Here is a 26,558-nt window from a genome sequence, read left to right on the forward strand (position 1 = left end):
AAAAATATCCTATTCATATTCCTGCTCTATCCAAAACTTCCATTGCTTCTATCAAAAGGCTTCTATGCACTAGATAACATATAAAATCTATTCAATCCCGGTAGTTTCTCTGTCACCTCTGCAATAAAGAAATGTCCCTGACCAGCACTACCAATCTACTTATTCTGTTATTCCACTTCTGTTTAGGAAAGCATCCCTTGTGTCCCAAATGAGAATATATTTTCTAGGGAGGCTTTAGAGTCTTAAATTTACACATAAACACACCCGCTTAAAAACAATAATTGCACTATTGCTTTGTTTCCTTGCCAGGAAAAACTATAGTACGTCTTTCAGATAGAATGGATGGAGACGTCTTTGGAAAAAGAAACTGGTGTCACTTAAATTTTTGAGGTGTGGGAATCTTACATTTCCACTCTCCCATTGAATAATAAACAAAAAATTAATGCTGTACATTAAATAGGGGTTGCAAATGACAGACAGATACAGACAGTGACACAGGAGGAGGGGAGGACCCTGCCCCGAAGAGCTTACAATCTAGGAGTTGGGGGAAGTATCACACAATAGGAGGGGAGATGTGGAGTGATGGTGATGGTTTTAAAAGACAGAAGAAGATGGGTAGGCAAGTTTGAAAAAGATGGGTTTTGAGCGCTCTTTTAAATGAGCAGAAAGTAGGAGCAAGCTGAATAGGATGAGGAAGACCATTCCAGAGAGTGGGGGCAGCTCTGGAAAAGTCTTGGAGTCATGCATGTAGGAGTGAAGAGAGCGTCTAGGGGAGTATTTTTCTACCAGGTCAGAAAGGTAAGTGGGACAAGAACTGTGAATGTATTTGAAAGCAAAGCACAGGACCTTGAATTTGATTCTAAGGTGAAATGGAAGCCAATGAAGAGAACTACAAAGAGATGCGCAGTGGAGGAGAAGTGGGAAAGATGGATGAGTCCGGCTGCAGCATTCATAATAGATTGTGGAAGAGAGAGTCAGGTTAGATAGCTGTATACATATGTGTATCACATATGCATTATATTGTCTCTTCACTATGACTTATCTAAAGCCATAAAAACAAATAGTGTGATGTGTTACAGCTATCTAACATGCAGAATTCTCCCTAGAATTTTTTTTAAGCTGGGTGGGAAGAAGCTGTAGGAGAGTGGCGACCCCCGTATTGTGACCCAACTACCCAAAAACAGCCGGGTGGTCTATAAGGGGATGGGGAGAACACTAATGTGCGTGTTTTCCAGCAAGGAAACTAATATAATGGAAATCATCTATATATGCCCAGACCTGTGATACATGTTATTATGTTTTCCAGACCTTCTGCTGAGGATCTTGGTTCCTCTTGAACATGTCTTTGAAAGACTCTGTTCTACTTTCATCACTTACCTGTCCAGCACTCCATACCAGCCACTTGCACTAGTTGGAGAGCCTAGCAGCCAGCTCTCATGTCTGCTGGATTTTATAGAAACCTTGCTTGCCTTAAGAATACAGCTGGGATTAAATGTCTCCCTGTGCAGACAAGTTCTGACGACCATCCTTCCTCAGGCCTTGAACATCATCTCCTCCCCTGTTCCTTACTTTGTAAAGAAACAGGTCATATTGGTGCTTAAAAGATGTCTGCTGTGTAAAGCTGGGGAGGATTTCCTACCTTCTCCCCGCACTCTGTCTCACCAGCAAGATGCAATGTTGGACAAGGATATGGCTACCCTGGCTGGGACACTGCTGGATGCTGTACAGCAGGGTTGGTTGCTACAGGTTCCTGTTAGTGACAGATCAAACAGCTTTGGAGGTGTTAATGATGAATCAGAGCTTGGCCCTGACCTGGTCATCCTTGGGGCCACCTGCCTTTGTGTACTTAAAGCCTTGGAAATCCAGATCCACAATGCACAATCAGGTAATTCAATTAACCAAATCATCTATGCACTGATTTGAGTTATTTAGAACTTTTAAAGCATAATCTTTTAATCTAAATTAATGTAAATTATATATATTTATTTAAAAGTACTAAGTGATGTTCACAACGTTTATGGGATGTTTTCCTGTTTGCTGGATAGATCATTCTCATTTTTATTGATTCTAGCCATTTTTATTTCTCTCACAGTGGATCATTTTGACTCCATATTATGGATTTCTTTTTTTTTTTTTTTTTGTATGTGTGTGTCTAAGTAGCTGTTTTGTTACTTAATTATTTATTTATATAATATAGTATAATTATTGTAAAAATAAAGAATTGGAAAGTCCATCTTCTGCCCAATTTAAGAGCCAAAATAAAGGTGGTTTCTATATAATCATCTTCTCCAATCCTCAAGATGAACCTTTGCACACTTGGATGGTGTAGTGAGCTGTATAAACACCAGGTTTGAAGAGGTTCATTAGATGAAGGGAGACTAAAAGCATCCCAAGTGTTGCTATGAACGTTATCAATAAAAGTAAACACAAGATAAGTGATATCTTATCATCAGCTCTTGTGTTTTTTCTGCATGTTTGTATTTCTTTTTCCAAGTTAGATTCCTTTGACTTGATGTGTCATCCAAAAAAGAAAAGTAAAAGTGAAGCCAATGAATGCCTGGACACGAACTGGTCAGTATATGAATATTAATACGATATAAAGGTATACCAGCTGACCACAGTCTCATCATTATTATCAGAGTAAATATAAATAAATGAAATATATATATATATAGCAGCAGGGGTGTCGCACTCAAATACACAGAGGGCCAAAATTAAAATCTTAGACCAAGTCGCGGTCTGAAAAAATTGGGAAAGTTTTGCCTTCTCATTAGATATAAAACATTTTCATATGGAAACAAAGAGGTTTTCCTTAACATTCAATCTGGAACAAGCTTATATTAGATAAAGAGCCCTTTTTTTTTAATTTTATTTAAAAAAAAATCTTATGACTCTTTCTTTATTTGTAGCATTCTGAGTTAAATTTCAATGGGGTTACTGTGCCAAGGAACACATTAAGATCAATTCACTACATATTACTGCTATCTCATGTGTTCTTGTCTCTTCTTATTGAGATTAATTGTTTTACCTTGCCAAAGAATACAGTGTGAAACCAAATGAATTGCTGCATGCAATAGCTCTATGATAATTCCTGATGATTTCAACATTTGAAATGATCACTAATTATTTGTAGAGCAATAATTTGTAATGAGCGTACCTGTCAGTATAAACTCCAATTCGGGGCCATGCATAGGCAGAGAGCTGTTGCATAGACGCGAGTGATGCCGCTTCTACAATTCCCGGCATTGCGTCTATAGAACAGTCCAATGAGGGGCCACGCATAGGCCGCTGGTCTAAAGACGCGACTGATGCCGAGAATTGTAGTAGTGGCATCACTCGCTGCAATCCGTAGTAGCGGCGGGCCAGCTGTAATTCATTTTAGGGGGGCCAAAAAAAAAAGGATTTTTGGCCTGCGGGTCAGAGTTTGACACCCCTGGGCTACAGTTCTGGGCTGTGAATTGACATGAGAAATAGAGTTGAAAGGGACACTTTTTTTGTTGTTAAAACTGATCATTTAAAACACTTTTTTTATGTTTTTTTTACACTTCTATATAATATATAGTGAAAGTTTTCCTAAAACACAAGGAGCAGTATATTCGCACTTTGTGTTGTTATGGTTTATGTATTCATTATTCTCCCATTGGAATCTCATACAGATCTTATATAGCCTAATAATACCTCCATTGTAATTCGTTTTGTGTTTTGCTTTACTATTTAAGCTTTGATTTCGTGTTTGCTTTACCTTTACTGTTTTTTGTGAAAGAATCTTCATAAAAAAAAACGATGACTTCAATTTGATGTGAAATTTGAACTTTACCATGTTAAAGATTATATGAGATTTTAGTAATTGGGTGAACACATTATGAGCCCATTCACACAAGTCTATCCTGGAGTGTTACATTAACAGGTGAATGTGTGTTGCATTGAAGAAGCATAAATCCCACGATCCACAGTGCATCTGCTTTTCCCAATTCTTGGTTCAGGTATCATTCAGGGTCAGTCAAAGATGAAAAAGTAGGTATCTGTGCAACTCCTGGTTGTGTTCACAAATTTTCAACACATATCAACCAAAATTTTCAACACGGCACAAAGTTTTCACCTGCCTGCATCAGATTGCTGATGTCCTCTTAGGCTACATAGGTACATTAGGTTTTTGTCGCTGGAAATTATTTTTTACAATCCTTTCCAATGACAAAAGACTGAAAGATGCAAGAACGAGCACTGTACATACAGCACCGTTCTACTCTATGGAGAGGAGGAGGGGGAGAACGATGGAGTGTCACCCTTTTGCGCTCGCTTCCCTTCACTTGTATTGCGGTCATTCGTCATTGGTGGATCTACCAGGACGGATCTATGAATGACATCGGACATGCACTGTACACACGTCAGATTCTCGAGAATCATCTGACGTGCCTACGTAGCCTTAGTCTGGGCAGAGTCATTGGCTGGATCTCAATCAGATCAGTCCGATCTTTAATAATCCAATTAGAGGATTTAGGACAATAATTACTGTTGGTGTGACATGTGAGGGATTTATTACTGCAGACCTGTAAAGTCAACAATAAATTTGTTAAATTCTCAAATCACTTGTGTCTGAGATATCAGAACTAGTCATTGTGTCATATGGAAAATCTGCAGAAAGATACTCATAGACACTTCAGGCAGCAGCAGAGAGCAATCTCCTCTCGTGTGATTACATGGCAATGAGACTGACAAGTGTTCTGTGTTTCAGGGCAGCCCCATGTTCCGGCTTTGGACAGTCTGATGGTTCACCTACTGAAATTCTTAAAGCTTCATATTGAGTGGAAGGAGCCAGTGCACCCCTGTGAGTGGGTGTCTCTCACCTTTATTGAGCAGGACGATGATATGTTAGAGGTGGCCAAGTGTTTGCTGAAAATTTACCAGCACAATATTAGGTGAGTATATAAAATCTGACCACAAATAAGTGAACCTTTCTCGAAAATGAATGTAACCTTGTTTATATACCCCACTCACATTACAATTGTCACAATGACATTGAAAAAAAAATCTTACGTGTCACAAACCTGCCTTTGGCTTGTTTGCCTGGGCACCAGTGATACCATGTTCCAGCTTCCTGGGAAATCTGAGGATGTCAAACCTAATGAGAATTCACTAGTGCAAAGTAGGCAAAATAAATAAATAAATAAAACAGTCCAGGGCAGGGTTGTCCACATGTGGCCCTCTTCTCTCTCTGCCTGTTGTCTTATGGGGGATGGGGCACATGCATCCTCTATGTTTCTCTATAGAGATTGTGCTGCCAGGAGAGGGAACTGCTTGTACTGTGAGATAATCCCAGCAGCAGCATGAGAGCTGTGTTCATGCTTCTGTCATTATCCGCTTGTGTAAATCCTTTTATCCCCTTCACTGATTATCATTGAAATGTGAAATTTTCAGGGTATGCAGGGGACCCTAAGAGCTGCTAATAAACTAAATTTAAGCCCCCTAAATTTAACAAGTTGCCAGAAAAGGGGTGCCAAGCATAAAATCCTAACAACAATCAGGGATAATTTCACATTAGGGGGGATATTTCAAGACCAGGGTCCCCTAAATTGAGTTTACCTGTTGGGAATCCCCTGGGGGCCACTCTCATGGCATTGAACATTAGGTTACTGCTAATTGTCTGTATGCTGTGGTACCCCTTAAGGTTCGCAAAACTGTGAACACTGGCGGTGAGGTTGTGGTGCGGTTACCCCTTAATCGTGCCATGGAACTCTTGCTCGGGGGAGATGCTCAGTACCGCTTAGTGCCGCCTGCAGTCAAATCTGCATACGCTGCGGTGCGAGGGACTGGCGAGCTGCCTGTTACACATAGATGGACACTTACCTTCTGTAAACCCTAATTTCTTAGGAGAAGATGTAGTAGTAAGAACATGTACCCCTTGAATCTTACACATGAATTGCATTTCTCTGGAACTATCCATTGCAGAGATTCTTGATTTGTCATCTCTTTTATTTGGTGCATGTATGTCACAGTAACTAGAAACATTTCAATTTAATTTACATTAAAAACTATTCTAGTTTAAAACATACATCTTTAATGTTTGTTTGCATTGTGGCCCGCAAGTTTTCTCCCAAAGTAAACAGATGAAAAAAGGTTGGGCACCACTGGTCTAGGGCATCCTTTATTTTCAGGGAATAAACCAATGTAAGTCCTAGGAGGTAGAGGGCCCTAAAAACACTGTTACCCTACCATGCATAAGGGTGCCTTTCTGTAACCCAGCCCCCCCCCCTTTACCAATTCCCATTGTTTGTGCTATTTGTGCGATCTGAACACATTTACAAAAGTTCCACACACCTTGCTGGAGTCCTAACACTTCTACAAACGTACTGGATACACAGCAATACCACACAGAACCTTTAGTAGCAGTAGGCCCTTAAGGCTATGGCCACGAGGTTGCGGTGTTGGTGCTGCTTCCTCATGTTAGTGAACCGCTGCCTCAGAGGAAATGCTGTATGCAACTTCTCCCCACGGCAGCCCCAAAGTAAATAAATTAGGTTAGCAGTGAGTGGTACCAGTACAGTCAAATGTGCAGACCCTGGTGCTTTAAGAACTAGTGATGTAGTGAATGAATGAGTGGCAAGGTGCCAGTCAGCTACATGTGATCATTTGATCCCAAGACAGGTCTGAACCAGCCCTAAGAGTAACCTTGTAGTAGCCCTCTATAAATGAAGCTCAGAAGACAGAGTGGCTCCAAACATCAGTGTTCTGCTTTATCTATTATTATTATTATTATTAATAATAAAAAACAGGATTTATATATCGCCAACATATTACGCAGCGCTGTACAATAAATAGCAGTTGCAAATGACAGACAGATACAGACAGTGATACAAGGGGAGAGGACCCTGCCCCGAAGAGCTTACTTAGAACCTAATGTTGAGAGTAGTGAATAGACCTTGTAATGCCATGGGATACAGCTTGCAAAAAAGTATACCTGTCTATTCTCCTTCCTCTTACTACCCAATACTCATGTTTCTCCATGTTTCACAGCTCTGTAGTCTGAGTATGTATTTTGGATGAACATTCACCTTGCTTTGTATACTAATTAGTCTCATGTTTCAGTCTTCACTCCAGCTCTACAAGCCATGAATCGGAGAAGATATGGAGTGAGCCCTCACATCCGTGCGGTAGCAACCCTCACTGCATCTTCCTGTTCCTGCTCAGCAATGTTTTATTTGATTCTTCTGTGCTGCTGGATTTTCTCATCTCCTCAGAGACCTGCTTCCTGGAATACTTTGTTAGGTACCTGAAGCTGCTGAAGGCCGACTGGCCTCAGTTCTGTCTCCTATGTACTTTATTTGATAAGTCCAGAAATTTCCACCCAGCTGCTATGGCCAGTGTCTATGTCTGTCCACAGCAAGAGCAATCAGTGAAAGTAACACAGGTCCAAAGTGACTGCTTTAGTTTTCCTGATCTCCTTTCATCCACTCCTATGGAAATGTGCAGTCCTGGCTCTTCACCAGTCCGTCATACCAAGCATTCATCACCTTCTCCTCCGCCTGGCTGTGTAAACTCCTCTCTGGGTGCCCTTCAACGCCTTGTAGATTATGACAGCTCAGAAGATTCTGAATCAGAATCTGTAGACAATAAGCATTGTCCTGTCCCTGTACACTCTGCAGGGGCTGACAGCACAGATATAGATAAACAAATGAAAAAGCTGGAGCTGAAAGCTCATTCTGCGCTATCCTGTCCTTTACAGTCAAGTGCACAAGCAGGAGGCAGCATGCGTCATGCCCAAGGCATCCAGCAGAGGGCAGTGCAGTGCTTGGAAGACCTTCAGGAAGCCATTAATAGGCTGCACAAAAAGAAGCTCTTCCCTTATAACCCTTCTGCATTGCTCAGACTGCTCTCCCATGTCAGTAGTCTAAGTCAGGAATTCAGAAATAAGCTTCCTGAACAACCCAATGCCAAAATATAACAGGGTTAGTCTATAAAACAAAGCTTTCTCTTCTGAAATGCTTCTGTAAGACTTTATTACTATGTATATTCCTATAGAAACTTTACGGTGCTATAATCAAGTGCTTAATAAATCAAAGGTTGGCCAAAGCAACAGAGAATTAAACAATAACCATACATAAAAGTCAAATGTGGATATCTCCTATATACTGACTGACATCTCCTTGATTCTGTCTACTGGTTTGCTGTTTTCTAATTGTGTATAAACGGGCACCATTCTGCACAGATTTGACTCCTGTTCACATTTGAGTATGTTTGCAGCAAATCATGAGTGCTTGTGCTATGCAAATAGACCAAGTGCAAAACTTGTACATTGAATCTACATGATGGTGCTAAATCTCGAGATTAATTTATTTTTTTGTCTACCTAAAGATGAACTGAACTCTAAAGTTGTGCCTGGGAATAGCAGGCAGAGGACAAGGGACTCAGTTATTACCTGTAGACTTCTTGCAGCTCATCCGTTCCCCATTACTGATGTCCCATGCCTTGATCTTCTCTGTCTTTGTGTGGAGGCGGCCATCTTTCTATGAGCAGGACTTTGCTTCTCCATGTCCAAGCTTCCAGAAAGGAGAACAGGAGTGACTAGCACAATATTCACCAAATATCACGAGACTGGCAGCAGTGCCTTAATCTCAGCTTGCAGTAATACAGCTATGAGGCTGTGGGCATTTGGTGTTGTGGCACAATTGGTAACGTTCGCTGCTTTTACAAGAATTAGAAGACAAAATGTGCATTTTCAGGGCACTGCCCAGGCACAATCAACATTATTATTTAATTTTTTAGTTAATTTCAACTTTAGGGCTTTATTTTGCACATCTGGGATTTGGGATTAATATTTTTGACTACTAAAGATATTTGGAAAATACATTGGGGGAATATTTTTGTTATGTGAATGTTATTCAATATACTGTACAAGCTCTGGAGACTAAGGCTGCGTACACACGTCGGATGATTCTCGTCCAAATAATCACCTCAGAACTGATATCGGACGGAAATCTGGCATGTGTACAGCGTTTGTTGTTCATTGATCCATCCTGGCGGATCCACAAGTGATTACCAAGAAGGATTGTAATGAAAGAAAAGGGGAGAGAGCGCAGCGGGGTGCCGCACTGTAGTTCTCCCCCTCCAGGATGGAACCATGAACGACATCAGAAGTGCGCATTTTAGATTCTCGTCCAATACCAACCCTGAGGGGATTATTGGATGAGAATCATCTGACGTGTACGAGACTCTACAACTAGTTGAGCTTGCTGTTCCTTCTGGTCAATGATTGAACCCTAAAGTTCTGGGATGGCACGTGGCAGCAATTCCTTATTTGTGCAAGGATTGAGGCACAGAATTCAGCATTAGTGTGAGATGAGGTCTTGCAGACTTTGTGGTTGCGTCTCCTACTCCTTCCGGGGCCAATTGGGCTTAGCCTTGTTCTTTGCTTTATCCTTGTGTATTTGTGGAGCCAATGGGCAGCATATTGTGGTATATTCGGGGTTTCAAGAGTAGGAGGTGTAGGGATGGAATTGGGAGAATTAGAGTTTAGGTGTGGGTGAGGTGTAAAATAGCTGCAGGGGGAGTTATAAGAGTTGGGGATATTAGGTGTAGCACTGTACATTCTGGTTTGAAGCTTAGGGGCCATTGCTCACATTCGGGTTCAATCTTGTCATGGTACTGTATGCTGTGCGGCTCCAACTGATATCCCAGTTATCAGTCATTCAGCTACCTTACACCTGATACAAATACATAACAGCAAATCTATTTTCTCCATGGGTGCTGAACAATATTCTATAAACAAATTTGTCTAATGCACTGATCCATTGATGTTCTGAGCCACGCGTCTGTTGGGTCTAATGAAGGTGCTGCATTTTGCTTATATACATGTATACAGTCACATTTTAATGTGTTTGGTACAGAGACATTTTCTTTGGTATTTTTTGGGTGCTGCCCTTGCTGAATTCCTTATGAGCATGCTATATACTTGGCTTTCTAGCTTTGCCCATCTCTATGTCCCTGACTCAGGTTGGGTTTCTGTTAACATGGCAAATGCATGTCTGGTATTTATGAGAATAAAAAATGTCATGTGAAATATAGAAATAAAACACTTGTTGAAAATACACCAAGCAGTAATGAGTGATGCGTTTGTGTGTTCTGCAGACCATGAGCAGTGATGTTCCTAATGCTTTTTATTATCCAGTATTTAAATAGCGCCAACATATTACATAGCACTGTACAAAGTCCATAGTTATGTCACTAGCTGTCCCTCAAAGGGGATCACAATCTAATGTCCCTACCATAGTCATTTGTCATTACCACTTTCTAAGGGGGGAAGCCAATTAACCTAACTGCATGTTTCTGGGATGTGGGAGGAAACCGGAGTACTCGGAGGGAACCCACACAAACACGTGGAGAACCTGCAAACCATGCAGATAGTGTTTTGGCCAAGATTGCTAACCTCTGAGCCACCGTGCTGCCAATGATGGCACATGATAATCTAGTAGTTCCATTGATATGCCATGTGTGTAGTGTTAAATCGGTGCCCCCCAACTGACTGCCTGGTATGGTTTGTGGCCCCACATAGCTAACCTGTTAACCTAGAACATTTATTTTGAGTGTCAGATTCCGCCTCAGAGGTGTCGAAGAAGAATGAAGAAAAAGTAAATGTCTCACAATCCTGGTGCAGTTTCAAAGGGAACCTGTCATGGGAGACAAACATTTTTTGCCACTTCTGGATGCCATCTGTAAATGCTCCATACCCGCTTGTGTGTGAATTTAGTACTTTCAAGCTGCAGACCTGAAATAAGCAAGTTGTAAAATAGTGTAAGAAATGCTTCTTTCTATACTTCCAAGTCTGCTACCCTGACAGCGACACTGAAGCTGGAGGCAGCCCCACTGTACTCCCTGGAGAGTCTCCATTAAGGAAGATTGAACGCTGCTCTTCTATTTAATTTAGTAATTATATAATTCGAGGTAAATCCTTTTATTGTAACTACTTATTGTGCTACCCCAAAGGGCTGCATTTATTTGGGCACAAGGTGTTTTCTGAGGAGCCACAAACCCTGGAACACATTTCTGGAATCTATTGCTCCAATTCCAGTTGCATTCCTGTTAATGATATTTTTGGTATTGTGATTTGTTGTTAATAGAGGATCTAAAATGAACTGATTCTCACTTTGCTTCCAGTTGGTGTGAATGTGAATGGGATTGGAGTAGGGTGGGATGCACCCACTTATCATTCTTGTGGTATCCCTTGAGCTCTGATTTTATGTGGATAGGAGCAGAAAAAAATGGAATTCTGCCACAAGATCACCTGACACAAAAGATATGGAAACATAAATGCCCTGTATAAGTATATCTGCCCTCTGCTATATATTAGGAGGGCCAGTATAGAAGATGATTGTCACGGTTTAATTTATGGTTGCCTTTCAGCAGATCAGATTCTGCAGACATATCAGTAGGAGGTAAAAGAATGTTCGGAATAGTCCTCGGAGCTCCCACTGACTGCAGCAACAAGAATCAGCATTTACTCTGCGAGCACACACGTATCAGAGGATTCGAATACTAGACACACTTTATCATAATGTTATTGTAACAATCGTCATACAAATCGATCCCTTACAACCGTTTGATGCACCATCTACTGGTAATTGGTCTTTCTTACCAAGGTTCAATACGATATAAAAGCAATTAACAAAATGCCATGCCTGATCGGTTTTCAGCTGACATTCTGCTTGAATATCAGTCCATAATGAGTAATAGAAAAGCACATTTTAATGTTTTCCAAATGCTAAAATGAATTGCACTGACATAAAGGGAGGGCTAATAGACAAATGAGCTCCCCAATCAAATGTTCCCAAGACCGCTCCCACCCACAGAAATAGTTGGATCTTACAATCATTATCTAAGCTTAATTAAAGAGACCCTGTCACTGCTTAATAATGTGTTGGAAATGTACTTTAAATGCCCACTTGCATCTTTTTTTTATAGATATTTATTCACTTTCAATGTTCCAGTGCTCCAGTTTCCCTCTTCCCGTTAAAGTAACACATAGCTCCCCGCGCATCCGCGGAGTCCGTAGATTTAGTGGTTTGCAAGCTCCAAAAGGTTGGGGACCACTGCTCTACATGTACCTTCCCCCAATGGCAAGTCTATAGTGAATAGAGGAAAGCAGTGAACGGTCAGTTGTGGAATGTGCAAACTTTGGTTCCAAGAACAGCGCTGTGGTGCGAATGACTGAGTGGCTGTCCAGGTGCCAGATACAAAAGCCATATGGGGTCGCTTGATCCTGAAGCAAGTCTGACCCTGACCCAAGGTAAGATAAGTGTTGAATAAATGATCTGGTAGGGTACAGAAAAAAAAATTGATGTTACAAAGACAAAGTTATCCATGTAAAGTTTTAGCTGACCCAGTTAAAGGGGTTATCTGTGTCGGCCCCATACTAAGGTCTTGGGATGGGAGATCTACACTACTCTTTCTTAGATTGTAAGCTCTTCTGGGCAAGGTCTCCTCCTGCATCACTTTAGTATCTGCCATTTGCAACCCCTATTTAATGTACAGCGCTGTGTAACATGTTGGCGTTATATAATTCCTGTTTAATAATATTAATAATACTCTTCAATGCAGAAAATATCACAACATTTCATCTACCTGATCATCACACAGCTGCACACAACACTGACCCCTCATTATTTAATCTTCATTTTCCTGCCAATCAAGGTAGCAAGAGAGATCTCAATCCAACACACGTGTAGAGCTACATACACATATGGGATTATATGGTTGGAAAAGATCCTTCATGATCATTTCCAGGGACAGAAGAAGGAATGAGTGCTGTATACACAGTGCCCATTTTATTCAGTGGAGGAGGGAGGACAAGCAAATAGCACCTTGCTCTGTTCTCCTCCAAGTATAGCGGTCATTTATTGATATGTCATAGTGGATGGATGAACAACACCGGCCAACTACTGTACACATTTATATTAGTTATTTTAACAGAGATGGGATTTTTGAGGCTAAACCTATTTTTTTTTTCTTTAAATGATTAATTTTTTACCAAAACAGTTTGTTATAAATGAAAATACAGATAATAAAAACATTTAAAAAACAAGATACATTAATGTCTCATTAGCGCGTTGTTTTTCCTTGACGCGTTTCATGGAACTAATCAACTTCTTCAGGAGGAGATCTGCGATAATCAAGCCTATAGGTTTGTAGTCCCCTCAGAAAAACACCTGACAAGAGGGCTCAAAAGGAAAACCGATAGCTTGAATAAAGTTCCCAATCCAATGAGCTTGATTATCAAGTTTTATATTCTTGCAGATCTCCTCCTGAAGACGTGGACTGGTTCCATGAAACGCGTCGAGGAAAAACAACAAGCTAATGTTACTGAGACATTAATGTATCTTGTTTTTTAAATGGTTTTATTATCTGTATATTCATTTATAATAAACTGTTTTGGTATAAATCATTATTCATTTGAGGAAAAAAAATAGGTTTAGCCTCAAAAAATCCAGTGTCCGTCAAAATAACTAATATAAGTATGTATGCTATTTGGGGATAAGACACATTGCTTGAAGCAATTTACTAGAGGTTATCGCTTTGTATATGCAAGTTAAAGTTAAACCGCTGTACAAGTCAGATTCTCACCCCATGACCATGTGTCTTGGACCACGATTATCTGACCTGTACATGTTGTGTACATTTCTGCCACCAATAATGTAAGACCAGACACGTGTGGCTCCTTTATAGTCACAAACCTAATAATACAGACTAAAAATGACCAGTCCTCTTCAAACAGGTACAATATGTGGCTCCATCATAGTTTGTGGTTTTATTTACAAGTGGAGAGAATTACAAATAGAAAATTAGTGTGTGTAAAAGACTATTCAGCATGAAACATCTCATAATCATTCTGCAGCAGACAATACTGAACTTAAATGTTATTTTCTTTTATTTCACGAAGCTTTGGTCTTTATATAATGTTTGGGATGAACCCAAATTGCCACTCTATTAAGTATTAATGGAAAAAAAAATCTTTTGGCTCTGAAGCCAAACATGTTAACAAAACTGTAATAGAGCACTTTAGCTGGAAGGTGCATTGACCTTTACAAAGGCCAGGGGTCTGGTTGCTTCTATCAGCAGCCAAATCTGACCTCAGTGTACAATAAGGCAGCACTGAATGAAATGAAGAACTGGAGATAAAGCAGAAGGAAGGTGCAGGATTGGATTACGCTGACTTAGGTAACAGCATTTAGCAAAGGTAAATATATAAAACTGATTCTCAGGGGTGTTAGAAATGAACTAAAATGAAAATACATCTGTGTTATATGAATGCATTAAAGCCATGTTTATGTTGAGATATATATTTCTTGGGTATCAGCACCACCAAGGGGACTGTGGAACAGGAAGTGCAAAGAGAAGTGATGTACAGTAATCACTAATGATTGGCTACTACTCTGCCTTATCAAAGTGTACCTGTCATAGATTGCCTAGTATGCTATCCAAATGACTTTACAAGTTATCTCCACGGAACAAATATGCAGATTGTATAAAGCAGGGAAAAAACAGTCTAATTTACTTATCTGCATCTGAGTCAATATGACTGCCAGTAAAATAAGCATTTTATAAAGTCAGCTATGCCCACTCAATACCGTTTTTTTTTTTTTTTTTTTTTTTTTATGGCTGAGATTCCATGGAATACATCTAATGTCTGTGCCACATTTCAGTTCTATACCAGCATAATAGCAATGAGAGCCAATAAGTCCTACAGTATCTAAAGCATGCCAGCAGTCCTCAATGTTAATATCCTTCCCTAAGGTCTCAGGGAACCCAATAAAACTAAATCAGTGAGTGGGAAAATGTAACCTATATTATTGGCTATTAGGGAAGAATGCCACCCCTGAGATCTGTACACAAGCTAGCAAAGACAAAAATCATGATTGTTTTGGATAAAAATCTAGCTTGTGTACAGAGGTCTTCTGATGTTATTATTGATCCACCACAACCGAAGAACCAAGCAGGGATGACTGCTGTCATTGAGGAAGATACAGCAGGATGTCTCTCCCTCATCCTCCCCTTTCCATAGAGCTGAACAATAAATGTTTGTTCTATAATTACTGGAAATGATCAGGAAAGATAGTTTCCAGCTACAGAAATTTCACATCTGTATGCAGCTTTGCTTTTCTTAGGTGTCCTGTGTTGGCTCTGAAATTTTGAAGGTATTATCAGCTCGGAGGTCATTCAGTTACAGCACAAGGGACCTCCTTGGCAACCTCTGGAAGCTCCCTGGGGTTCTACATAACCCTGGTTGGGAATGTCGGTTGTAAGCAATGCAACCCAGCACAAAGATCCGTATATGAGAGACCAGGGTTTCACAACTAGGATTCCTCCAGAGGTTTCTAGAGGTTCCCTGAGCAATGATCACTTTGTACCTCTCAGGTCAGTTTAGGACACCAATGATCTTTTTGCCTATCTGTATGGATGATTTTTTTCCTACTGGCCAGCAATGTAACAGACATTCTTCACACTGGCCACCACCCTAATATACTCTGAGCTGTGGATAAAGTAATTATAGTAGGGGTTACCTGAAGACCTGAAAGTTATATCTAGAGCTCCCCCGTGTTAAAAAGGTCTAGGAACACTGCTCTATACTGTTCATTTGAATTGACTATTCTGCTCTTGCTTGCAGCACATATTTGACTCTCTTTAGCATTATGTGAATAGCATAGGAACGTAGGAGGTCTGCCACATCGGCACCCCCCGTGTATAAATCCTCAGATGGACCCTGCAATTTTCTGATTTCCAGGCTGCATGCCATCACTGTGGTAAGACAAGCATGCATCTCACAAGCCAGAGAATTGTAGCTTCAATCTGCGGCTTCCCAAACAAATATTTACCTTTAGGACCAAAAAGCTCTATAAAACGCTCAAAGGCCTTTTATGATAAATTGCAAAGCCACAAAAAAACAGTCAGCAATGATCTTTCTAGAACTGGTGAAATCAGATTGGTCACTAAGGATTTTTGCACATTGCTGCTCTTTGCACTGGATTAATAAACCCATCCATGGGAGACACTAGATATGTGTAACTTACAGAAGTTTCTGGTGTTTTGTAAGAAGCAAAATGTCCTAGCCGTGTATTGAAAGCAGGCACATTAGTGATATGCGTTAAAGGCGAGCTATGTAGCCAGTTCTTTCTGTGGTCATCTCTGAAGCAGTTTGGCTGAAATTTATCCAGCTGTCCCCTCCCATACACCTCATAGATGAAGTCACAGCAGGCACACAGCTAATCTTGTGTGTATTCTATACAGAGCTCCTCTTGTGTTCCTGTATGTGGGATAAATAGAGAAAAGGAGAAGGCGGAGTCAGTGTCATCATTTTCAGAACACCGCCATGTTAACCCCTCGAAGAGTATTCTGTGACTGGTTATGGGGCAGTGGCCCTCACCGCATCCCTGGTGCATTTTGTGGCCACCTTGTTTAGTGTCCACCCCTAGGCATCTAAACACTTGCATTTGTTAGCCATGGTTGATACCAGATGTAATCATAAGCCAGATCAAACAGTCAGGAACAGATTAAGAAACTAAAATATCTTGGTAACATCCTACACACACACTCTTTATATTAACCCTTTGCATTTCCAGAGGAGGCTGCAATAATCTGATCTTCTTTCTCTGTAGCAGGACAAAAGGTTTTATTGTTTTTGCTGCCTCATGCACGCAGTACAAGCTTTTTATTTTTATTTTTGTGTTAGTTTATGGTTGGGACTGGAAGTTGGCTGTGCCACCTCTGGAACACAGTTGGTCCTATTAGGACCATAGACCTCCTGATGATTATTGCTTCTCCAGCTGCAGCCCCCTGCTTAGTGTCTGGCTGGAAAACCAATGCAGATAAGCAAGTTCTTGTTTAACTCTTTCTCTGTTCATCAGGAGTGAAGGCACAAATGCAGGTGCGGCGTTGAGGATTAACGGTCGTGTTGACCATTTACTATGGGCTTCTTGCCATCTCCGTTGGTTAAGGCCTGGTCCTCGTTTTCTTCGCTGTCTTCTTCATCGTTATCGCTGCGATCGTCACCAGACATCTACAGAAAGAACAGATGCTTGTTTATTTTCTAATACTAACATCATAAATAGTTTGAAGAACCACAAAACTTTTTGCAGAACAGATAAAACCTTTCTTTGGTTTCTTTCTCTCACATTGTCCTGCTTTGTGTTTTACGGTCTGACTAAGACAGTGTGTAAGGTCAGGAAGAGTATATACCATGGACACATCATCGTCAGGCTTAGACAAAGTGAAGGTATATAAAGAAAGTTATAAACTGTAAATGTAACAGTTATAACTAGGTATTGAATAAACAGTAAAATTCTTCCACAGTGATGACATGTTCCCTTCCAATACAGCCACTTAAAGCAACAAAGACACAGCTCGAATTGTTTTCTTATTCCAGCTTTCCTTACAAGCCGATGATTACTGTTGCAGGCCAGAAAGGAAACCAGAGAAGTTGTATGGAACACCGAAGACAGCTGAATGAAGGCCGGGCAACATGAACATATCATGTACCTTCTGCTGCACTCTTGTCTACTGTAGAATTCATGGCAAAAGCTGAACTTCAGCCTTTTACTCATTTTTCCTCTAATATAGAGTCCCTATTGTGCTTAAATCAGATTTCAGTGTTTTGTTGTTTTTTTACCTGGACGCGGTTTAATCTGCAGGCTGAGCAAAGGAAAATTTACTAAGATCTCTTTCGATCCCGACTAATTCCTGGGATAGTGAACTACCATTAGTCCCTATCTGCACTGTCCCTGGCCCACCTCATTCATATGCATTACCTATAAACTCATGTATGCATCATTTTAATTAAGTGAGTGAAAAAAGAGCTATGGGTCACTATATATAGTATATTGTCACTTACTTATCTGTTAGTAATGAGAGCTGTGCCTCCTTGGTAGTACTGCATGGTAATAGCATTGGGATCGTACAGAGAGCTCATATATATCAGATAATTTCAGCTCCTAACTTGTACATGCCCCTCTCACGTTATTACTGGTCCGTCAGACCATCCATCATAGAGATGAACCAATAGTAGGGAGTGGGAGCAAACCTCTTTGGGGCAACATTATAAATGGAAGCTCTTCATTCTTCAGGGCTCCTGAGGAGTTTTGCAGGGTTTGTATTGACATCTATAGGCCTACCACTTTAACCTGCCCACTACTCATCTGCCTTTGCCTTGGGAAATTTAGGGTATATATAGGTTCAATCTAAGGAAGCACCGTTTTAAATCGCAGCTAAAGCCAAAAAAAGAAAAAATCCCTGAGCAATCATTTTGATTAGTGTAAATTATAAGTGGTGACTTTGGAACTGAACTTTTATTGTGTAGCTGCGCATCTATTCACCCAGACCTATAGTGAACCTATAATGAGAGATTGTGTATGCTGCCATTACTGACCGGGTTCTTCGATATACAGCTTACATGGTTGGTGTTCTGATTCTTTGCTTTCATTACCTACTGAGTCACTGACCCAGAATGAAGATGCAGCTCAGGCGTTCAGCTAATTGCCACAGTTATCTGCACAAATATTTCAGGTGTGACATTAACTACTGACACCAAGAGCTGATTTACCAAGCAGTTAGTAATGTTTAGAATAAGTTCAGCAATGGCAGCTCCCATCATCTCTCAGTGATAGGTCCACTTTAAGACCTCTATAACTTTTCCAGGTCACACCATTGCTTACCACCTACTACAAGTGCCACCTATTCATGTAGAAACATTGTAATTCAGGGATTATATACAGTGTTTGAATTCACTTCTAACTAACTCCCATTGTTCAGTTTAAGATTTACTTAAACTTTAAGAGAATATAAGCACAAAATGTTTGAGAAATAAATCTAATTTTTATGTAGTTCAGGGCTTAACTTTATTACATGCTACATACAATACTTTGAGATATGACATGTATTTAACACCACCAATAACTCATTTTTTTAATATATGGCCTGTGCACATGAGCAGCACATTCCTACAAAGTATTCTGCTTCATGCAGAACATTCCTTTGTTTCTGTCTGTACTCAGTCAGTTTCCTGCAGGCATTGCTTGGCTTGTGTGAGCTTTGTGGCTTACTGCAAAACTCTGCTTGTAAATCCTTACTTGGCACACACACAAAGAGCAATAGGATAAGCCTGTGGATGCCTGAGCATGCAGGGGGCTTTCTTCCATCAGCGCTGAAAATTGGCCACAACAGGAGGGTATGGGAAGCGAGTAAATATACCATTTCACTGCCTGCAATTAGTGTTAAATGCCTTTATTCATACTTGAAGAGAAATGTCAAACCGTTGAAAAGGCATGGTGTTATCATAAATTGATTTGGGATGGATTAAATTTATTGCATGTCTTCTGACTTGTTAATTTAAAGCGTATTTGTTACTCTATTTATTGTGTTGGTATGTCTCCCCTCCTATTCTTAAATTAACACACAAATAAAAAAAAAAAAAAAAAAAAAACAGGAATGAACTGTATTGATTTTTACTGTACTCCCATGGGCTCTATATAGTAATCATTTTTCTGGAGAAAAAAAAAGCCAATATATTATGATTTTGTAATGCAGTGGCTAACGTCCTTTCTAAACTGGAGCTCCGGTTTATTTCAGTAGCATGAAATGTGATATTATATATGTTAAAGTGTTAGCCAACTAGCAAAACCATAACAAGTACTGCAGCCATTTCAATCATGTATAATGTCATCTAACCTATGCTCAAACTCCATACTGATAATATATGAGTAGCATGGTCATAGCGGAGACATCACTGCTTATTTAGTGTTGCTTCGACTGGTTAGGTCTTGGTTTAGCATTGCTATGTGAACAAAAAACAAAGTCAGATGACTACTTGAATATACTAAATAATCTATTTTTTCACCAATCGATTTTTTTCCTCCCTGACAGCACAGGCTTTTTCCAAAATGACAATGCCAGGACTCAACAGGCTCAAATTGTAAAAAACACGTAAAGATTAAATGGGGAGGTGAATCTGTGGTTGGATATTCTTGGTTGAACCATTAAGCTCACAAATAGCTCATCCATGCATTAGGGAAAAAAAAACCCATTTATTAGCTGCATGTTGTTCTAAAGCAACTAGCTGGAAAACCAATGGTTCCTCTAGGTTGTCAGCAATGATGAGCCTAATCTAGCTTGTTGCAGACGTCATTTCATTGACTTTACTGTATTTTTTGTCAACATCACCTAGAAGCTTATTGTTGTAAAACACTTACATTTCCAGAAATCATTTTTCGCACCATCCTGAAGATGAGATATGCCCAGTATATATGAAGGAACTGCAGCACAAACATGACCATGTTGAAGAAATAGTAGAGGAAAAACCGTGGGCAGTAATACAGGGGATAGACTGTTGTGGCATAGATGATCCTGCAAAATAAGAAAAGTATCATTAGGCAGTTGATGACTTTTAAAGCACATTTAAAGCAACTTTTACCCACTGAAACTTTCACCATGCTCCCCAACTATTGTCTCTCGGAACACTAAGTTTAGTTCCAATTTAAACTCCATGTTAACACAGGGTAATGACATTCTTCTTTCTGTATATAAAGGTTTCCTGGCTGCTCTGGCCCAAGCACTGGCTGAAGGAACATAAGATGGCCCTGTTTTCTCATACCTGGAGGCACTGGGAATTTCCACAGAACAGGAGGATTAGTGTCAGACAATAGATGGTGAAATATGACTTGCCAAGAAAACCTGCTACATTGCCCCAAATAAGTCAAAAAGGGACTGATCCACTCAGAAGTCTCCCTGTTATAAATTGAGAACTTGTTCTCGGCGAATGCCATGTTAACTTCATTTGACACTAACTATTGTATTTAAATTGTGCCTGTGGATTTGATTAAAAATGTTCTGCTATGAAAGACCAATAGGGACTTCTGTACTAGTTAACTTATTTTCCTTGTTATAAATCTCCACTCTTTTCTAAGTAGAGCCACCTTAAAGTGGTTTGAATGTGGAAGGTGTCATGAAGAACCATGGCACAAAGTTATTCTGTAGAAGAAATGTACCAGAAATGAATCTCAATATTTTCAATGGTGATTTGTATTCAGCTACAATACATGGCATTAATCTGCAGTGTGGTGCTGGCAGCTACATTACATAGCAGGTACCAACTGGAGCAAGTGATTGCGCACACATCGGTATAACAATGTTCTCTACCAGGGTTCTGTGGAATCTTAAGGTTCCTCCAGAGGTTGCTAGGGGTTCTTTAGGCAATGAGCAATTTGGACCTATCAACATGGTGTAAGTTTAACTAACACCAATGATCTTCTTGTCTATCTGTAAGGGTGACATTTTTCTCACTGGTCAGCAATGCCATTCTTCCCACTGACTAGCACACTAATATTCTATGAGCTGTGAGTAATTATAAAAGGAGTTCCCTGATATCTGAAATTTATTTCACAGGTTATCCCATGTTAAAAAGGTTGAGAAAGGCCGTTATTACACAGGTCTAGCATTAAATACAATTACAGACACTTATAACAGATTTTGAACAAATTGTGACAGTATGACACTTTGACATTAAATTTTCCTCGTTAACCTTCTAGCAGTGGCTCTGTAACAGACAAACCATGCCATGCATCCACAAACAGATCAGGCCTTAAAAACAAAATTCTTTTTGCTGCTGAAAATGTAATATCTACATCCCCTACTGTTCTTTACTTTTATAGCAGTAAAGGTGTTTTTTAAAGTACACCTGAGCTTTGCATATGTAGCAACATAATCATTCTATGTCAGCAATATTATAATTCAGCAGGTAGACCTCTTCTTATTAATGACAGACCTGTTCATATGTTTATCTGTATGTCATTTTACCTTGAGTGCCAACAATGCATATCAGGCAATGGTATTAAATGGTATTATTCCAGCATTGCCAACAGGCCAATCACTCTTAATTTAAACAATTGAATGAATGGGAACATTTAGGAGGATGCGGTGCCAAGTGTCTTTGAAATCAACAGAGATCATATAAACGAAAATGCACGCATTGTTTGTTAAACTTACCAAAAGGGGAAGATAACAAGTCGGCTGACAGCGAATACCACAGCAAATACAGCAAACAGCACATTACATGACTTCTTCCACTCAGCATAGCTGCACATTTTAGCAGCCTAAGAAAACAAAACAAATGTAAAGTTTAGTACAATACAGCAAACATTTATCATTTGTCAGTGCTCATGCAAGACCTTGAAGCTAAACTTCTGCCAGATATGCACAACCCAAATCAATAACATTAATACATCAACCATATCCCCTATTTAATGTACAGTGCTGTGTAATATGTTGGCGCTATATAAATACTGTTATATTACAAGGTAATAATAATAATTTATCAAGTAGGATAAGTACCTGAACTGGTTATCGGCCTCGTGTAGGAAAGGGAGAAGGGGCTTATCTGTTGTACTGTAGTACTCATGTACTAACGAGGATGAGAGTGGGAGTGCTGGACCTTTAACTATTGGAGCCCAATACTGTCAACATCAACCCTGGTTTATTAAGTCTACTGACTCTGGCTAAGCAGCTCCCATAAGTCAGAAAACCCAAAATGGGTGCCCAAAGTGGAATCCATAAATAGAGAAAAATAACACAACACAAATAGTTGTGGAGTTTTGGAAGATTTTTAATTGCTCCAAACTGGTGCAACTTGAAACAGAATGCTCAAACTAGCCTCTATATTGAAGCTCCTACCACAGATGAAATACAATGCTGCTAGTATTCCAATTACAAATACTTTCAAGTCCTACAATTCTAGTTTATATACCCGTCAGCCCCAATAAACAGAAGGAGGGTTACTTGGGCCCCTGAAACCCTGTATATTGACGTTCTACAGCCACTGGTGTGGCACCAATATTATTTTCTATTTCCAGAGGTGCAGAATACTGATATGGAGAGAAAGAACTGGGCTGTGCTTACAGTATGTGCAAGAGCCTGCAGACCTGTGAGTCTCAAAAAAGAAAGAACTACCAATCCTTTAGCAGGTAAACCAGCATTTGTTTGTTGGGAGTTTAGACATTATATTTAAATTTTATTCTGTACTGTACCTCCAGCAGGACATCAGAGACATCATGCACCAACATAGTCAATGTGCCCACTCGGATATACTTGACACACCATGAGAAGTTCAGCAGGAAGATGGTGGCACAGTGATGAACAACTTGCACTTTGAAATCCTACAGGAAGAAAGAGGTGAAATTCTTACACACTTTTTACTAATATGAACATGGATCTAGCTGTAGTTATCAGATATGCAGATACATGAGAACGCTAAGTTCAGGGGCCAACAAAAATGTAATATGACACTTTTATTAATTCACATTTTTCCTTAATCTTTATGAATCACCTACATTTATAGCAAAATCTCAAAGTACAGAGATTGTGGCTATACTAGGAACTGCACAGAGATCCTGCAATTAAGTGGCAGAGTTTCGTCATTCATCCCCACTTCTGAGCTTCACCCAAGACACTGCTACCAGTCAGGACACAGCTCTTAGGTGTAGATTAGTTTTTAAACGGAGTGTCACAACTCTAATACAAGCCCTTGCTACTTGTTACCTGAGAGACATTTGTGTTTGTGCCTACCCGTCACCCTCTGTGCTGCATAATTTTTTCTTGCACCTATGCCTTGCACCTATTTTTACAAGGTCCTCATTGCAGAAGCCTCAGAATTTCTGAGACATTGCGCCTGTCATGGTTGAACTTTCAGTGGCCCCAGAGTTTCCTGTAACCTTGTGTGTTTCAGTTACCCTTCTTGCTTTTTGGTGTTCTGCTTCTGACTATGCTGACTTCTGTTCCTGACTGAGATTGTCTGTTGCTTTGTAAAAATAATGAGAGAAGAAAGAGGGAATTTGTGGCTAACAATTTGAATTATATTTCATTCAAATATAGTATATATATACACAAGTGAGAAAAAGCACAATTTCATTAAATAGTCATCATAGTAAAATCCTGTATAGCTGTACTATTTCAACTGCATGATACTAATGGATGTTGAGATATCACAATGTTGTGAAAACTATGTTATGAAATTGTCTTTTGCTCACTTGTATATATATATACTTTATTTGAATGACATACAATTCCAATTGTTAGCCACAAATCCCCTCTTTCTTCTCTCATTATTTTTACCTATCTCCTAGGAGAGGCCAGATCTATAGGATCACTTACAAACATTTAGGGAAAACTAACCATAACCACCTTTTGCGATTTTTTGTAGCTTTGGTATTATTATGCTCTACCTTGCTGCCTGCATTAGTGTGCCCACAGACCACCATCTGTGTGCAAAGTCCATCATCCTACGTGGTTGCTCTGGGGAACACTGGGAATTTTCTTTGATTGTGCACCTTGGCCTTTTCTTAACACTCTCCTCAAGGGAAAGCCAAAAATATTTTGGTGATAAGTTGCTACTTAAATTGATGCCATTACACTACATTTAATAAAACACTGCTGCAATGGAAGACATAAAAAAGACTGTGCTTGTGTTATTCTAGTTATTAGGGATTAGCATATTCTCTTTCTGTTATTGTTACTATATTATAACAAGAGGTTTTAGTGAAAAGCTGACTGCCATTGGTTCTCTAAGCAGCTGGTGGAAAATGAGAAGGGGGTGCAGAAAAAAGTGGAAAGAGTAACAAAACCCAAAAACCAGTCACATTTTTTTTAGCAACCACTATTTTCCTTTCAGCTTTTCCAATGATCATAACTGCACTTCAAAAACATAATATTCCTAAAGCCTTCTCTTTTGTAGCATTCAGTTTTTACAATGTGACAGGTCCACTTAATCATATAAATCTGCTGAAGACAACATATGACAATATTTATAACAGGAAAAGTTATTTTGATGTTTATCTATTATACTTCTTGCTGGATTTATTTGGTCTGAATATTATGCTAGGTCACAAAAAACAAAAACAAATTACAAAATCCTCCAATTTCCTACAGCTTTCTCTGCACACACAGAGCATTGCAGAATTTACATTCAGAGTCTCTGGAAGCATTTTAATTTCCTGTCTGCCTTCACTCAGACAACAAGCTGCTGGATAGGAGGATGGAAACATTTACAATGCTATACAATGGAATAGTAGGGGCTTTCTATTGCACTGAAGGAGAGAGGAAAATACAGCAAGGCTGATCAGATAAATATTTATTGCAATGCTAAATCCACAGAGCCACTTAACAGTACATGAGAACAGTGTTTGGAAGGAATACGTCATCTCTCACCTTCCTTCTGATATCAGAGGCAACACTGAACAGCAGGGACCAGTAAAAGCTCAGCTCTACCACATAGTACCAGTACTGGGATGGCAGCACTTCCTGGCAAAAGAAAAAGACAATATTAGGTTATTAATATGTGGCAACTAAAATCATAAAACCACATATTCCACACAGCAGATTAATTAGCAAATTCTTTAAATTATTCCACCCCTGCTTGCCTTTTATCCCCATCCTGTTGCCATCTCTTTCCCAGGAAAACAATGCATATCCACCCAGCCCTTTGCATGATCTAGAGAAAAATGCGACTGATCAGACCAGGCCACCCTTTTCCATTGCTTCATGGTTAGCATGAACGCTCTGACTAGTCTGTGACTATGAAGCCCCATGTGGGGCAGGCTGCAATGTAATCTTTTTCTGATGGCCAGGAGTACTTTGTCTTACCCCTTGTTCTCGCCAGCTGGTGCAGTTCTGCTTCCTTCCAACATTCGGGATGAGCCCTGGCCAACCTCCCTTACAATTTAGGAATACTGGTCTGGAATATTAGGGGATGGAATGAAAATGGATGGAGGGATGGGTGATTGATTAGAGCTGTGTGAATTATGAGAGAGGTGTGGGATGACCTGCAAGCTGATAAATGGTTACTTTCTCTGCAACCCTAAGGTCTGCTGCACCCAACCAGTCTCTGCCATGTTGCTGATACAAGCTTTTAAAATAGTGGGCCTGATTTATTAAAGCTCTCCAAGGCAAATGTTTTGAATCCTAGACCAGATTCATTCCAGGTTTGCTGGATCACCCAGCTTCACTGATAAAAGTGTATCTTCTACAGCCTTGAATAACTTTAATAAATCAGGCCCAATGTTTAGGTCTCTTTGCAAGGCACAACATTTTATTTATCCTAGACCACTGTACCAGTATATAAGTGTCTCACCTGTTTTGGGTAGCCCACCCACACTTCCCACACATCATGAAACCAAGGTTTCTGTAAAAGAAAGAAATAGAAAATATGTTTAAGCACAATGTCCAGATAATTTTTCTCAACATTATTGACTCTTATTTAAAAAAAAAAAGGAAAATAAAATAGTGCCGACATGTACGTTTGTATAACCAAAACTTTTTCTTTGTAGTATTGGGTAGATTTGACAAGGGGTAATACCTCCATCAGGACCATCATTACTTTTTGTTGTCTGCGTCATGCAGGAGAGGGAAAAGGATTTCCCATCTCAGTTGTTTAGGAATTTCCCCCATATATAAGACAATGCTACCTGCTGTGTACTTCCCTTAAAAAGAGTTCCTGCAATCACTCCCTGATCCCACCACTTCCTAAAAAATGGCAA

General features: G+C 39.8%; 2 protein-coding genes across 3 annotated transcripts in view; one reads left to right on the forward strand and one right to left on the reverse strand.

Moving 5' to 3' along the window:
• Positions 1-1,287: 1,287 nt before the first annotated feature.
• On the forward strand, positions 1,288-10,091 carry LINS1 (lines homolog 1). Its single transcript, XM_072399125.1, has 3 exons — positions 1,288-1,885; positions 4,733-4,916; positions 7,084-10,091. Exons 1-3 carry the CDS (start codon positions 1,288-1,290, stop codon positions 7,937-7,939), a joined length of 1,638 nt encoding a protein of 545 aa, XP_072255226.1. The 3' UTR covers positions 7,940-10,091.
• Positions 10,092-13,770: 3,679 nt separating this feature from the next.
• CERS3 (ceramide synthase 3) overlaps positions 13,771-26,558 on the reverse strand; it is a 94,148-nt gene continuing 81,360 nt past the window's right edge. For both annotated transcript variants that reach the window (XM_072402658.1, XM_072402657.1), the window contains 6 exons: positions 26,153-26,203; positions 25,231-25,323; positions 23,055-23,183; positions 22,018-22,124; positions 20,226-20,379; positions 13,771-17,041 (listed from right to left, as the gene is read on the reverse strand). In XM_072402658.1, the coding sequence (XP_072258759.1) occupies positions 16,925-17,041; positions 20,226-20,379; positions 22,018-22,124; positions 23,055-23,183; positions 25,231-25,323; positions 26,153-26,203 (651 nt within the window). In that variant the 3' untranslated portion in view covers positions 13,771-16,924. The remainder of the gene's footprint in view (positions 17,042-20,225; positions 20,380-22,017; positions 22,125-23,054; positions 23,184-25,230; positions 25,324-26,152; positions 26,204-26,558) is intronic.

This window comes from Pyxicephalus adspersus, chromosome 2, assembly GCF_032062135.1.
Source record: "Pyxicephalus adspersus chromosome 2, UCB_Pads_2.0, whole genome shotgun sequence".
Lineage (NCBI taxonomy): Eukaryota > Metazoa > Chordata > Amphibia > Anura > Pyxicephalidae > Pyxicephalus > Pyxicephalus adspersus.